This window comes from Phyllobates terribilis, unplaced genomic scaffold (genome assembly GCF_046119375.1).
Source record: "Phyllobates terribilis strain yellow unplaced genomic scaffold, ASM4611937v1 Scaffold_3__8_contigs__length_932513732, whole genome shotgun sequence".
NCBI lineage: Eukaryota > Metazoa > Chordata > Amphibia > Anura > Dendrobatidae > Phyllobates > Phyllobates terribilis.
Window position 1 is genome coordinate 249,744,292 of NW_027362763.1, and position 15,572 is coordinate 249,759,863.

General features: G+C 41.4%; 1 protein-coding gene across 1 annotated transcript in view; it reads left to right on the forward strand.

The window, feature by feature from the left end:
- MED12L (mediator complex subunit 12L) overlaps window positions 1-15,572 on the forward strand; it is a 981,938-nt gene that overhangs the window by 824,758 nt on the left and 141,608 nt on the right. The window contains exons 33-35 of the mRNA XM_073674721.1: window positions 5,273-5,362; window positions 8,139-8,248; window positions 11,390-11,525. Coding sequence (XP_073530822.1) covers window positions 5,273-5,362; window positions 8,139-8,248; window positions 11,390-11,525 — 336 coding nt within the window. The remainder of the gene's footprint in view (window positions 1-5,272; window positions 5,363-8,138; window positions 8,249-11,389; window positions 11,526-15,572) is intronic.

Sequence of the window (15,572 nt, forward strand, 5' to 3'; positions counted from 1 at the left end):
GATTCTTTAAAAAAATTCCAGACTCTGGAAGACCTACCGGTTGTACTGGCAATGTCCCTCGTGTTGGTGTTACCGGGAACGGTTGCCCGCCTTCTGTCTGCGGCCACCACACTGCTTCTTCCTGCCTGTTGGAGTACTCTGCCTCCCTCCCCCTGTGTGCTGCTGGCCTCGCTCTGCTTGTCCTCCTGCCACATTGGGTCAGTTACTAGATCATCCACCACCTCCTCCTCTTCCACTTCCTCACCACGGTCCTCCTCCTCACTTCGTGGCAATTGTGTCTCGTCATCGTCCACCTCTTGTGACAAATTGCCAGCGTCGCCTTCCTGTGGCTGTGGATATTCAAATATTTGGTCATCGCTACATGGGATCTCCTCTTCCACCACTTCAAGTGGAGCAGGCGAGGAGCCCAAATATGGAAATGGACCAGTGAACAGCTCTTCAGAGAGTGCAACTGTGGGATCAGTTGCTGTCTAACGACACTCGGCATGGTGGGAGGAAGGAGCATCAGGGTGAGGAGGAGTATGCGGTCGAGACTCACGGCTACTAAGACTTGACCGTGTGGATGACAGACCGGAGGTGGTGGTGCCCAGGTGACTGGAAGTATTATCTGCTATCCAATTAATAACCTGTCCACACTGATCAGTTGGCAATAGTGGTGTTGTTGTGTGCTTCCCTAGTAATTCGGTCAAGAACTGGGAGCGAGAATATCTGGCTGTTGGTTGTGGCACATTTTCACCTTGGCCACGGCCCCGTCCTCTGCACGCACCATCACCAGAACGTCCAGTTCCACGTCCCTTGCCACGCGCCTTGCCCATTGTAAATGAAGTAAAATAGCTTACACTCGCACTATCAATGGCAAAAGGGTAGTGAAAAGGAGATTAGAACCGTGGAAGAGGAAAACCACAGTTCTAGTTCTCTGGCCTACACCAGAATCTTTTAAACAGATATATTTGTGTCTGAACAGTCAGCGAGACACTCAAACTGTTTTTTTTTATGTAAAAAAGGCAAAAAGGTGGATTGCACCCAGATTTGAACTGTGGAAGAGGAAAACCACAGCTCTCGTTATCTGGCCTACACCAGACTCTTTTAAACAGATATATTTGTGTCTGAACAGTCAGCGAGACACTCAAACTGTTTTTTTTTTTATGTAAAAAAGGCAAAAAGGTGGATTACACCAAGATTTGAACTGTGGAAGAGGAAAACCACAGTAATAATTTCCTGGCGTATACCAGACTTTTTTAAATAGATATATTTGTGTCTGAACAGTCAGCGAGACACTCAAACTGTTTTTTTTTATGGAAAAAAGGCAAAAAGGTGGATAACACCCAGATTTGAACCGTGAAAGAGGAAAACCACAGTTCTAATTTCCCGGCATATGCCAGACTTTTTTAAATAGATATATTTGTGTCTGAACAGTCAGCGAGACACTCAAACTGTGTTTTTTTATGGAAAAAAGTCAAAAAAGTGGATAATACAGAGATTTGAACTGTGGAACTTCAAAAGCACAGTTCTAGTTATCTGGCCGAAATCAGACTCTTTTAAACAGATATATTTGTGTCTGAACACTCACAGACACACTCAAATTTTTTTTTTGGGGGGAGGGAATACCAAAAGGTTAATAAGAAGGGTATTTGTACAGTCTGACTGAGGGAAAAAAAAAGAGGATTTAGATGAAAAAAAAGGATTTTTCCTGGCCCCTGAGACCTGGGGCTAAGTCTAGCAATTTGAGCAGCAGCAGCACACAGGACTGTAATGCAGTGTTTGTTGGTATGACCACTGCGTCTGCTATACAGCCTGCCTGCCTGGCTGCCTGATATCTGGGATGGATATTAGTCCTCAGAAGGAGTGTTTGTTTGATTTTGCAGGCTGTAGAGACCCTACACTACCTATTACGCAGTATAAATCTCTCCCTAGCTCAGCAGCACTCTCCCTACACTGTCTTATCCGGAGCGACTGTGTCCAAGATGGCGGCGCCCGGTATTAAATACTCGAGGTGATGCTGTGCGGCCAGCCAATCACTGTAATGTCCACAACCAACATGGCTGCGGCATAACAGTGACTGGCTGGCAATCCCTGCATGATCATTGGCTCTATAAAAAGCGCCAAACATGCAGGGCAGAGACCCAAGCTCCCGCCCGAGTAACCCAAAAATGCTCGGTGCTCGCCGAACATCCCGAGTAGTGAAATGCTTGGGTGAGTACCGAGCAGTGTCGAGCATGCTCGCTCAACACTAATCATTGATAAATGTGGATCCGCAGCAGCTTAACATTGTTTCAGAACCCCTTTTACCTATGGATCAGGTTAGCATAATCTGATTATTATTTTAATTGTTTTTTGATAAGACCCTATTTGCACTGCTTTCTCCCCAGTTTTTTTTTTTACTCAATACAATATATCACATGGTGCGAAGTTCAGTTCAGTCTCCACAAACTCTTCTTTTTAGTTGTCTTTTTTTTATTTCTGCTTTTTTATATTTTATTTTTGCTATTTTGATTTATTTTTTTATTTATTTTACACAATGTGCTCCGAGAAAGTCTTAAAAGACCTTTGGAGGGTGGATATGGGGGAGGAGGGGTTTTTAACATATCAACACTTTTTTTATTTTGCTGAATTATCTTGTAGCTAGGGCTGGTATATAAGCTACAAGGGAATTTTAGTCTCCTGGCTGCATAGCAAAGCTGACTACAGTAGCTGACTCAGCAGCTACTGATCCCTCCCTACACCCAGTAATCACATATTCACTGGGTCAGGAGGATGAAGCAGGGTAAGTGCTTCCAAATCTGTATACAAAAGCGCTGCTTCAGTGCTGTGTATACAGAGATGGAGAAGGTAAACATGGTAATAAACCATGTCTATCTCCTCTATGGGAAGTCTGGCTGAGTGTCATAGCAGTTGCCCTCCCCCACGGTTGGAGGATCTTGCGAAAACTGCTTCGACTGCATTGATGTTTTAGAACATCAGTGCAGGAAGAAAAGTGGACTGCCCGAAATTTAAAGTCTATCGACATCCCAGAGGTTGTTAAGCAACGTTGTAAAGAAGAGTGGGCAAAATTGCCTCCAGAAGCCTGTGAGAGGTTGATAATTTCAATGGCTTCATTATTGCTGCTAAAGATGATTCTAAAAGCTATTGATTTGTGGGATGTACTTACATTTTCTCAAACTGCTTCTGAATTTAGCAGTTTTTGTTAAATAAATAATGGCATGGTTTAATTTGCCATGTGTTAATCATCTGAGGTTGTACAGGGTGGGCCATTTATATGGATACACCTAAATAAAATGGGAATGGTTGGTGATATCAACTTCCTGTTTGTGGCACATTAGTATATGGGAGGGGGAAAACTTTTCCAGATGGGTGGTGACCATGGCGGCCATTTTGAAGATGGCCATTTTAGATCCAACTTTATTTTTTTCAATGGGAAGAGTGTCAGTGACACATGAAACTTATTGAGAATTTCATAAGAAAAACAATGATGTGCTTGGTTTTAACGTAACTTTATTCTTCCATGAGTTATTTACAAGTTTCTCTTTGTTTACAGCCATTGACATGTTGCAGAGGTTAACACGTGAGGAGCGGATATAAATTGTGTTGATGTCTGGTGAACGCAGTACCCGGGTCATTGCAGCAGATTTCAATGCAAGACACCCTACGAGACCACCCATCTCCATGCTACAGTTAGCAAACTGCTTGCCAAATTTCGTGAAACAGGTTCAGTGTTGGATTTGCCAAAATGTGGACGTAAGAAAACTGTCACTAATGAAGAAACATCAGTGGCTGTCCTAGCTTCATTCAGCAGGAGCCCACAGCGTAGCACTTGCCGCATGTCACTGGAGAGTGGCATCAATCGAACATCCCTTCGGCGGATATTAGCTACTCACAAATGGCACCCTTACAAAATCCAGCTGCTGCAGCATCTGAACGAGGATGACCCAGATCGGCGCACTGAATTTGCTGAATGGGCAAAACAAAAAACAGGACCCTCAGTTTACACAGAACATTATGTTCAGTGATGAGGCAAACTTTTTTGTGAATGGTGAAGTTAACAAACAAAACCACCGCTATTGGTCTGACACTAACCCACAGTGGATAGATCCCTCCAAGACTGTTGGAACACAAAAATTGATGGTATGGTGTGGTATATGGGGTACAAAGATAGTGGGGCCATTCTTCATCAATGGAAACCTCAATGCCACTGGATATCTGAAATTGCTACATGATGATGTGTTGCCCTCTTTATGCACTGAAGATGGCACGTTCCCTGAGTTTTTCCAACAAGAAGGTGCACCACCATATTATGGGTGTCAGATCCGAGCATTCCTACATGAACAGTTTCCTGGAAAGTGGATTGGTCGTCGTGGGCCAGTTGAATGGTCACCAAGGTCTCCCGATATGACCCCCTTAGGCTTTTATCTTTGGGGTCATCTAAAGGCAATTGTCTATGCTGTGAAGATACGAGATGTGCAGCATCTGAAACAACGGATACTGGAAGTCTGTGCTAGCATTGTGGTTGCATTGACAATCCAACACAATGGGCAGCACTTTGAACACACTTTATAAGTGGTCATAAACTTGTAAATAACTCATGAAAGAATAAAGTTACGTTAAAACCAAGCACAACATTGTTTTTCTTATGAAATTCTCAATAAGTTTGATGTGTCACATGACCCTCTTCCCATTGAAAAAAATAAAGTTGGATCCAAAATGGCCACCATGGTCACTACCCATCTGGAAACGTTTTCCCCCTCCCATATACTAATGTGCCACAAACAGGAAGTTGATATCACCAACCATTCCCATTTAATTTAGGTGTATCCATATAAGTGGCCCATCCTGTATTTACCTAATTTCAAGACCTTCTAAAGTCCCAATGTTTTTTATGTCATTATACATGTACAATTATATAGAATTCAAAGAAGGTGTGCTTATTTTTCCTCGTTACTTTATCTGTTTTTATACATCTTTTAACCACAATGTTACTTAGTTTTTCTTATGACTGCATTTGGAATTTTTACTTTTGACATCACACACTTGGTCTTCCTGGATGTGTTTCATTAAATCCCCATCCAACATGCCATCTAATTGTTGCTGTGATATTTTTGTGCCAAGCTCGTTGTGAACCAGGCCCAGATTAGTGGAAAAATGGGGTTTATCAGTGAATAGTTAGAATTGACTGGGTGAAAAAAATGTATGTGAATATTTCTATCTTGATATGTGATGGTTTTATTTTACTGTCCGAATATGAATTTAACTCTTTGTACTTTCATCACAAATCTAGATTCTGAGTAACTGGAGAGAAGAGAAGTATCAGGATGATGTGAAAGCCCGGCAGATGAAGCACGAAGCTCTTCAGCTACGGCTTAATTTGGTAACATTAGCACTGCTACTTGCATTATTATTTATTTCCCATTGTCTATGTGGCGCCACCATATTTAGCAGCTCTGTTCACAGATTATCATTCACATCATTATTTTAGTTTATTAATACATTTTTAGCCCGAGTCCATTGTACAAACATTATATTAATGGAAACAGCAAGTGGTGTACTTTTAGACTAGTATATGGGGTTGTACATACAGTATCCTAACAATACAGAACTTACCGTATGTCCTTCCTAAATATCCTTCCCTTATATGATAGCCTCCTGCCCTTACTTATGTTCAGCAACAACTTGGATATTGGGGCCATTAAAAATGTAAATAAAATAGTAACAGCACTTATGCTTCTTGCCATGTTTAATGGGTTATTCCCAACATATAAAGTTAAAAGCATAGGTGAAAACGTGGATCAGTGGGGATCCAACCATTGGGACCGCATCTGATACCGAGAGCTGTGCATGCTTACAACCTCTTTTCACTCTCTGTGGGACTATCAGAGATAGCCAAGGTCTGTGCCATAGCTCCACTCTAAAGGACACTGCAAAGCCCCATCTTCGGGATTGTGTACATGTGAGGGACGGTGATGGTGTGGGCCCTGATCCACAAATTGCCCTTATTCATTGAATTGACAAAACAACAGGCACCATAAGTCAGGACCTGGCTGAATGATTACAGCCAGGTATGATGTCCTCTGAAATGTGCTAGCTTTTCAAGAAGACATAGTTTGAAGATCCAACCAGGAACCAAAGAGACGTGACTAGTCCAGTGCCATCCCCATCTGGCTTCTCCCACCATTGGAAGAAGGGTCCATGAGGACTAGGCTACAGCACCAATGGGAACAAGTTAAAACATAACTGTTACTGTGCAATTAAAAACGTGAGAAAAAGTAAAAAGATAAAAAAGATTAAGGATCCATGAGCTTACACATTTTGGTTTAGCAACCCTTTGGCCACGTTCACACATTGAGTATTTGGTCAGTATGTTACATCAGTATTTGTAAGCTAAAACCAGGGGTGGAACAATCATAGGAAAAGTATAATAGAAACTCGTCACCACTTCTGTATTTATCACCCGCTCCTGGTTTTGGCTTACAAATGCTAATGTAAAATACTGACCAAGTACGGAATTTATGAACGTGGCCTTATTGATAGTGTAATCCTTAATCTTTTTTATTAGTTGCTTTTTCACACCATGTTTTTATTTGCGTATTAAAAGTTATGTTTTAACAAAAAATGGCAAATGGGGTTCAATGCCGATAAATGTAAGGTCATGCACATGGGAAAGAAAAACAGCAGTCATCCATACATATTAAATGGGAAACCGTTGGGGAAATCTGACATGGAGAAGGACCTGGGCGTCTGGGTTAATAGCAAATTAAATTGGAGTGCACAGTGTCAGGCAGCAGCTGCGAAGGCAAATAGAGTCATGGCATGCATCAGAAGAGGAATAGGGGCATGTGATGAGAACATTGTTCTTCCTCTGTATAAAGCTCTGGTAAGGCCGCACTTAGAATATTGTGCACAGTTCTGGGCTCCGGTGCTCAGGAAAGACATATTGGAGCTAGAGAGGGTACAAAGGAGGGCGACTAAGGTAATAAAGGGAATGGAGGGACTAGAATACCCAGAGAGGTTGTCAAAATTAGGCCTATTTACGTTGGAAAAGTGAAGGCTTAGGGGAGACCTCATAAACATGTATAAATACATGAGGGGGCAGTACAGAGATCTCTCCCATGACCTGTTTATACCAAGGATGGTGACAAAGACGAGGGGGCACACTATGCGTCTGGAGGAAAGGAGGTTCCTGCACCAGCATAGAAGGGGATTCTTTACGGTCAGAGCCGTGAGACTCTGGAACTCTCTGGGAGAGGAAGTGGTGATGTCCAACTCACTTAATGAGTTCAAGAGAGGCCTGGACGCCTTTCTTGAGAACAATAAAATTACATCTTATGCTTAGTGATAGTTAATTAATCCAGGGATTTAACCTGACTGCCAGATTGGTGTCGGGAAGTGAATTTTTCCTCAATGATGTAAATTGGCCTATACCGCATGGGTTTTTGTTGCCTTCCCCTGGATCAACGCTGCGGAATAGCTGCAGTGCACAAGAAATAGGCTGAACTGGATGGACGCTTGTCTTTTTTCGGCCTTATAAACTATGTAACTATGTAATTTTCCCATTGGTCCTGGAGCCCAGTCCTAATGGACCTTTCTACCACTTTTGACCTTGATACCAGCCTGGTGTGTTCCTACACGTGCACCACACTCTGATCAAACAAGGTTGACCAGGATTCCTATGTGAATACAAATGGCTTTCACACTGAATTGTCCTCCCTGGAAGGTGAACTGATTATTTTTTTTTACTTCTCCCAATACTGCCACTGCTCTAGTTGACCGACAGTTCACTCTCATGTGTGTACAAAAGGAGAGACCTGTCAATCAAGTGGAGAGGTGCAGGGAGAAGCCGGCCGGTGGCGGCGCCGGATTGGACTTGTCTCTACCTATATTAGAGGTAGAGACAAGACTAGAGGTACTGACACTAGAGAATCCATAATAAGTAAATCAGCCCCTGTACAGAAGTCTAAGTAACTTACACAGCTGTGTTTAATATAAAGGAGATTACAAGAATGATTAGAAAAAGAAATACCATTTTCTTATCAAATGCTGTATGAGACTTCAGGAACACTCTGGATATCAAGGATACATTGTATCTTTGTAATAAAATCATGCATCTGGTCCTCATTTACAATATATTCTGCTTTTCTTGGCCAAAGGTTGGGGGCATGTTTGACACGGTGCAGAGAAGCACACAATGGACGGCAGATTGGGCTGTTTTGCTTCTTCAGATTATTACTTCAGGGACAGTTGACATACAAACAAACAAGTAAGTTCTGGGTAGTTATCTTTATTCACAGATTGTTTATACTTAGATTTTTTATGTTTTTGTTATTTTTTTCTGCATTTTCTCATTTCATTGATTGAACAATGGTGTTCTTATCTTGTGCTATCATATGGTATTTTCTTTTTCTTTGAAAATTAGGATGTAAATTGTCATTTACTTTTTTGTATCTCTGAATATCTTCCTAATAAAGTTTAATTAAGGTAAATAAATAATTAAATGCATAAATAGATATTTACATTGGATTCTTCAGTTGGAAATACCATTACATTTTTTATTGTTTTGCACAGCACAAATGTCCACATATTATATAAAATAAAGGGCTAAGCTAAATGTGCCAGGACTCTTGCCTAAGTTGACAGCTCCTCAGTGCCCCTCCTCCCTGCTGCTACTGAAATCTCACAATGCTCATTTATAAGCTTCAGCTGTCAGAGAGGCTGGATGGGTTCAGACTAAATACACTTGCACTCATGAGCTATTTCATTCTGTAACTGGATTTAAAAAATACGTATTTTAATATTAGGATTATACAGTAATTCTGGCATGGATTTTGAAACTAAGTACACCTGCCTCCTCAGGTTTAAAGGGAACCTGTCATGTTCCCAAATGCTATTAATCTGTGGATATGGAGATAGATTGCAAATTAATTGCGTTCTAAAGCTGCATGGCCACTGCGCTGAAAGTTCGGCTACTGGGAGAAAATGAACTTTATTTTTCCCGGCAGCCTCCGGTTTTCAGGCATATAGGTTTGCTAGTGCAGCTATATAGAGAGTGCCGGCTGTAAGCACGCCGTGGCATATTGACTGTCAGCCATCTCTGCAGCATATTAGTGCAGCAATGGGTGTCAGTCAATGTGCCAGGGCGTGCTTACAGCCAGTATTCACTGTGAGGCAGTGCCGGCACATCTCTGTGAATGAAAGTCGGAGGCGGCTGGGAGGAATAAAGCGGTAGCCGTTTTTCTAGTGTGGTGGCCATACAGATTAAGATGACATATGCACTTTAATGGGTTTTCAAGAGTTACCAAAGAGTAGGAAATGAATATTATATAAAAACATAGCTATATTATAAACACAGATATGACCATTTCTTCTCTCTTGAAATCCCTGCCGCCTTAGATCATCACCAGTCATGCAGTGATAATGCCCCATCTATCACCACATCATGTATGACCCCTACAGCCAATCACTGACCTCTGCGGTTATATACAATCAACACCATTGAGACCGGTGTGATTGCAGTGGTCATATTAATTATGTTGGACCGTTAAGGACCAGAGTGGCAGGTAACGCAAGGATATTTCAAATCTGAAAGAAAAGAAAAAGTACTCAAGAAGACAACATTTGCCTTTCTACTTCGTTGGTATATTAAAATGTTATGGGATTGTCCTGATTTCGGACTCCCTTCGCTGTTAGTTTTCTCACTTTTTCTTAACCATTTTCTGCTCTGGCTAAGTCTGTGAAGCCTTGTGTGACTTGGTGGCCCAAGTAGAGTATTTCCATAGGATAAGAGGTGCAGAATCTGGTGTAGAATTTGTAATTATTTAGGGTGTTTGGTTTGAGATCTCTGTTTTTTCTATAGGTCTAGTGTCTCTATACTTTGAAAATTTCATCTGGGGTCTCGGTTTATTTAACCCCTTAGTGACCACCAATACATCTTTTTACTGACCTGCGATAAATGAGACTAGCATCCCCTGACAAGTGACAATCCAGCAGCTATCAGCAGTACACTATAGCTGACACCCTGCTGCATCAGCCACGATCAGTGTTGGCACTGACCATGGCCATTTAACCCCTTAGATGCGGCTGTCAATAGTGACTACAGAATCGAAATATTTATCAGAGTGTGGGGGCTCCCTTTTTAACCCCATTGGCACCCTGAGATCTTGATTGTGTGGTCCTGATGTTTCCCATGGCAGTTCATGGCCAAATAACGGCCTTAGAGTCTGCCGACTATAGCGGCCTGTTCAGAAGTTATCAAAATGTAGGTGGTAAAAATAAACTTTTTCATTCATGTCATGCCACTTTGCATTAATTCCTAAAAATCACCTGAAGGGTTAATGAACTACCTGAAAGCAATTTTGAATACGTTGATGGGGGCGGCTTTTAAAATGTTATCAGTTTAAGGTGGTTTCCAATATATAGGACCCCCAAAGTCACCTCAAACTGAACAGGTCCCTAAAAAACTAAGTTTTGTAAACTTCCTTGAAAAAAAGAAAAATGACTGCTACATTTTTAAACTTCTAAAATGCTAACAAAATAAAACAACATTTTACAAATGATGCTGATGTAAAGCAGACATGAGGGAAATGTTATTTCTTAATGTTTTTGTGTGGTATGACTATTGGGATTAAAGGGATAGTCATTCAAAGTTTAAAAATTGCTATTTTTTTTAAATTTGTCAAATTTCTGATATTTTTTTAAAGAAATGCGAAACATATCAACCTAAATTTATCATTATTAGAAAGGAAAAAAACAGTCTCAAAATGAATAGGAAATGTAGAAACATTCCAGAGTTATTACTACATAAAATGACACTGGTCAGATTTAAAAAAATGAGTCCGGTCACTTAGGGGTTTTGTCAGGGGTATGTATTTAGGGGATTTAGTCTGTAGTAGCTAAGGCGATGGAGTTTGAGGTCTATAGTTATTTAGTCATTTCCAACCATTTCCAGGGGTCTGTATTATCTTAGTGGGTCCCTGAGGTCTGTATTCATTTTGAGTTGTGATGAAAGTAGTTCACATGCCATTGGTGTAAATGACTAAGGTAAAATATTTTGCATTCTTTTCAATATCTCCCAGATGTCTCTTCCCAAAAGTTGGCCAGTATCAGACTGTACTGTACAGTTTTGTGATCCATGGAAATAGTATTATCTTAAAACCTATTTGCTGAACCGGCCAAATCTAGTCAAAATATACAAATAAATGAACAAATATATGAGAATTACAACATCTGGAATGACTTCAATAACCAAACAATTAACTCATATTTTGAGAACATTTCACATTTTCTGCCTAATGATTTCCCCCCTCGGGCAGTACAGGGGTAACACAAAAACACAAAGCACACTTGTTGCTATTTTCTCTCCAGGTAATGAAAAAAGCTCATGTGTCTTTTCTTTCTTTCACAGTGAATTATTCACAACTGTTCTTGATATGCTGGGTGTCCTTATTAATGGGACCCTCGCTTCTGATCTCTCCAGTGTCTGTCAAGGAACTTCAGAGGAGAACAAAAGGGCTTATATGAACCTGGTGAAAAAGCTTAAGGTAGTATTGCATGCCGAGTCCTACTGTGCCGCTGACAATATCCAGAAGGAAAATAAAATATGTGCTTTAATGAAAAACATAGGCTTGTGCTATAGAATTTCTCAATACGTTACATTGAATAAGGTCTATAATACATTTAGACACTTAGGTTACGATCACAGTTCTCTTTTTTTTTTCTGTATGTTAAAACAATGCTTAATGAAAAGCTGTCAACAGCTATTGCTAGAAAGGTCTCATAAAGGATCCATCAGGATCTGATTTTTATTTAAATGAGACCTGTCAATTCTCCTGACATGTCTATTACAGTAAATACTTGTGTTTTTCATAGAGGAACCATTTAGGAGCCTCTTTTTGTGTTATTTATTCCTCTTGGAACAACTAATGACTACTGGATGTGAACTATGATGACTTTTATAGACAGTATAGGTTAAAGGGGTTTTCCTATTCGATCAATTGGCCACTTTATCTTGATTTTAAAATAAATTTACCTCCTGTCCTTGTTGGTGCCACCTGACTCACAGACTGCACATTTTTTGTGTCCTCAAAATGGCTGCTTATGGTGGGACATGTTATCAGACCTGTCCATCAGCCTCCTCCAATTAAAAAATGTTTTTCCTATGTGTTTTTTAATTGGAGGATCTGATGGACACTTAGGGAAAAGTAGCGCTGTGCAGCCTGTGTAGAAAGCTGCACTAATAAGCGGTTGGAGAAGAATGTGTAATACTTATATAGTAGTAGGTACCAGATAGTCATGTCCCCATCACATCCATGAAAATACATAGGGATACATTGATTTATGATCTCAAATTAATATGTTTGTAATATATATTATGCTGCATAATAAATTTGTGGTATTGCATTGTTCCATACTTACTTGTACTTTATGTTTCTCTTTGTGGCTAAATTTGGTTGCATACAGTTACATCTACAGTTGTGCTCTAAAGTTTATATACCCCGGCAGAATTTGTCCTTTCTTGGCCTTGTTTCAGAGAATATGAATGATAACAAAAAAACTTTTTTTCCACTCATGGGGAAAAAAAAGAGAAAACACAGTAGTTTTGACAATAAATGGCTTCACTCAACCAATAACCATGAGTGAAGAAAATTTTTTTTTGTTATCATTTATATTCTCTGAAACAAGGCCAAGAAAGGAAAAAATCTGCCGGGGTATGTAAACTTTTGAGCACAACTGTACCTTCAGCTTTACATTTTGATGACCACACGTCTGGAGTAAAGTTCTAAACTTCCCAAATTATTGACTCTTACTGCTGCATAGCGTCTGCTGTTGAAACTAAAGATGCCTATGCTTAAGTAGTAGAAAGCATGAAGAGTGGCGCTAAGAAATTGTGGCAGAGCAATGACTTGTCAGCACTGTGCACAGATGTTCCACATTTCTGGAGTACAATGGCACAGTCAGTGGTTCAAATAAGTAGATGGAAGATAGAAAAAAGTAAGGTTAATAGAGAAACAATTAGTTCACTAGGATATTTGGTAGAGATTAGGTGGTCCACAGATTAATTAGACTACTACTAGGTAATGGGAAGACCTTTTTAATACTCAATTTACACAAAGCCAATGATGCTCTGTCAGTGTATAGAATCCAGAAAAATCTTTCAGCATACTAAATATGCCAACATCCCAATACATTTTAATAGCCCTAGCTGGGTCCTAACTGATTCAAAAGGTCTAGTGGATAGTTCTTTTAAAAAATCAGTATAAAAAAGTTATTGAAGAATATATGCAAATGCAAAGGCATACCAATGAATTTGTGTCCATAATGTTGAGGTCTAACCAAACAAAAACAATGAATATGTGGCTGGAATTTGCCATTGGCAAATTAATCTCTTAAACCTGCAGATTGGCCAGTGCATTCACACAAGGATTAGCTTTATTGTATTGCCATTGTCAGGAATGTTTGCTCCGTACCTGAACGGACCCCTCATGCTTCTGGGTGGGCTCCGGGTCTCCAGTGGGTCACCTGTCGCCCTTCACTGGCCATGGGAGTGGGGTGTTACCTCCAGGGGGCGGATCTTACGGGGGTGCTCACTCAGTCCAGATATTGCATTCTATGAGATAGACTCCTAGCAATTATGCTGTACAGGGACCCCGGGATGCCGTGTCCCCTGGTGTTAGCTGCTGCCAACGGGTGCGGGGCGCCATACCTGCTGGGGCAGTCAGATGGTTAAAGGTTCCCTCCAGTCTCCACTCCCCTCCTCCAGTGTCTCTGTGGTGTGGGGGTGGAGATTGGGCATTGGTCAGGTGACTGGTGGGAGGCAGATTTAAATCTGCCATTTCCTCCTTTCCATTGCTGATTATTTCAGTTCTAGTGGGCAGTTAAGGTCAGTGTTTCTTTGTTTATGAGGTGGTTCATGCTTTGATGTCTGTGATTGGTTTTTCATTGTTTACCTTAGTTTTTGCAGTTGCACTGCGGTTCTTTGGTTCTGGTGTGATTGCCCTGTCTGCTGTTTGTGTTTGGTCACCAGCTGCCGTGCTGTTTTCTGCCTGGGAAGGGCTCTGCTAAAGTCCCCACTTGCCAGGTCTGGGAGGCTGGTGAAGAGTATACCCGGCCCTCAAGGACGTGCGGCAGTGCAACGGCTAGCGCCAAGTGTGACCAACACACTGTTCTTGCAGGCTAGCAGTGGGTCATTTCACCATTGCTTAGCATTCCATAATAATCAGGCCAGTTTGAATGGATCCAGACGGTCAGCTGGTGGAGCAGATGCAGAATCTGCTTAGCATATTTCAGGATTTGGCTGCTACTGTAGGTCATCATACCCAAGCCCTGAATCAGTTAAGTACTGAAGCGCACTCTCATGGGGTAACTTCTATTCCCCATGTACTGGACCCTATGGTTGGGGCAGGAAGATCCCATGAGTCTAAAGTTCCATTGCCAGATTTTTTCTTTGAGACATCGGAAGCAATTTCTTAATTTTTGGGAAAATTGCAAGTTATATTTTCAGCTTAGACCCATGTCTTCAGGGGACGGGAGGTCCCAGGGGGGGCTGGTTATCTCCCTACTTAGAGGGGATCCCTAGACATGGGCCTTTACTCTGGCAGATGATTCCCTAGCCCGTCACTCTGTTGAGGAATTTTTTAGTGCACTAGATAGAGCCACTATTGCTGGATCTAACCTCAGAGCACTCCTTCAGGTTAGCCTCCTGGCGGAGGATTATTGTTCTCAATTCACACAGTGGTCTGTCTGTTATGTTCTGCTACCAGAGCTAAGGAAAGAGAGGAGATCTGTCCCTACGATAGAACTCAGCTGAATCCCTACGATGTAACAGGGAACCTGATCCTGCGATCAGACCTGCTAAAGTCCTAAGCTAGTCTGTACGGAGACCTATAGATGTGGGGAAGGAATCCCTACAAGTACTAAGGACTGGGAGGAATATGGGACACCTCCTAACAGAAATAGTAGCAGACAGACGAACAAACAAAATATATAGAACATAGAGGTCCGTAGACCAAGCAAACTAACAGAGAAAGATACAGAGCACAGGCTAGCTAGAAAGTAGTTATACAATGAAGTCCAGCAAAGCCAGAAGGGCGGAGCAGGCTTAAATAGGCCAACAAGGTCATGTGACCAGCAAAGGAAAAAAAAAACCTAAGAGCAAGGTTCTAACAGTACCCCCCCTTCTAAGAGGATCCTCCGGATCCCCTAGGACCAGGCTTATCAGGAAATCTCCTGTGAAACGCTCTAAGTCTGGACGCGGAAACATCATCCGACCTCACCCAAGAGTTATCCTCGGGTCCGAAACCTTTCCAGGCCACAAGATACTGCAAACTACCTCTATACAGTCTAGAGTTAAGGATGCGAGAAATTTCATATTCCCCGTCCTCCACCACCGGAGGAACAGAGGCAGAGGCGTCACAATCCGATACAACAGCTTTTTTCAACAGAGAGACATGAAATACCGGATTAATTCTCCAGGAGGTAGGAAACTCCAACCTAACAGGAGATTGGTTGACAACCTGAAGCACCTTAAAGGGCCCTACAAACTTGGGACCCAATTTCTTAGAAGGAATCCTCAACCGCAGATTCCTAGA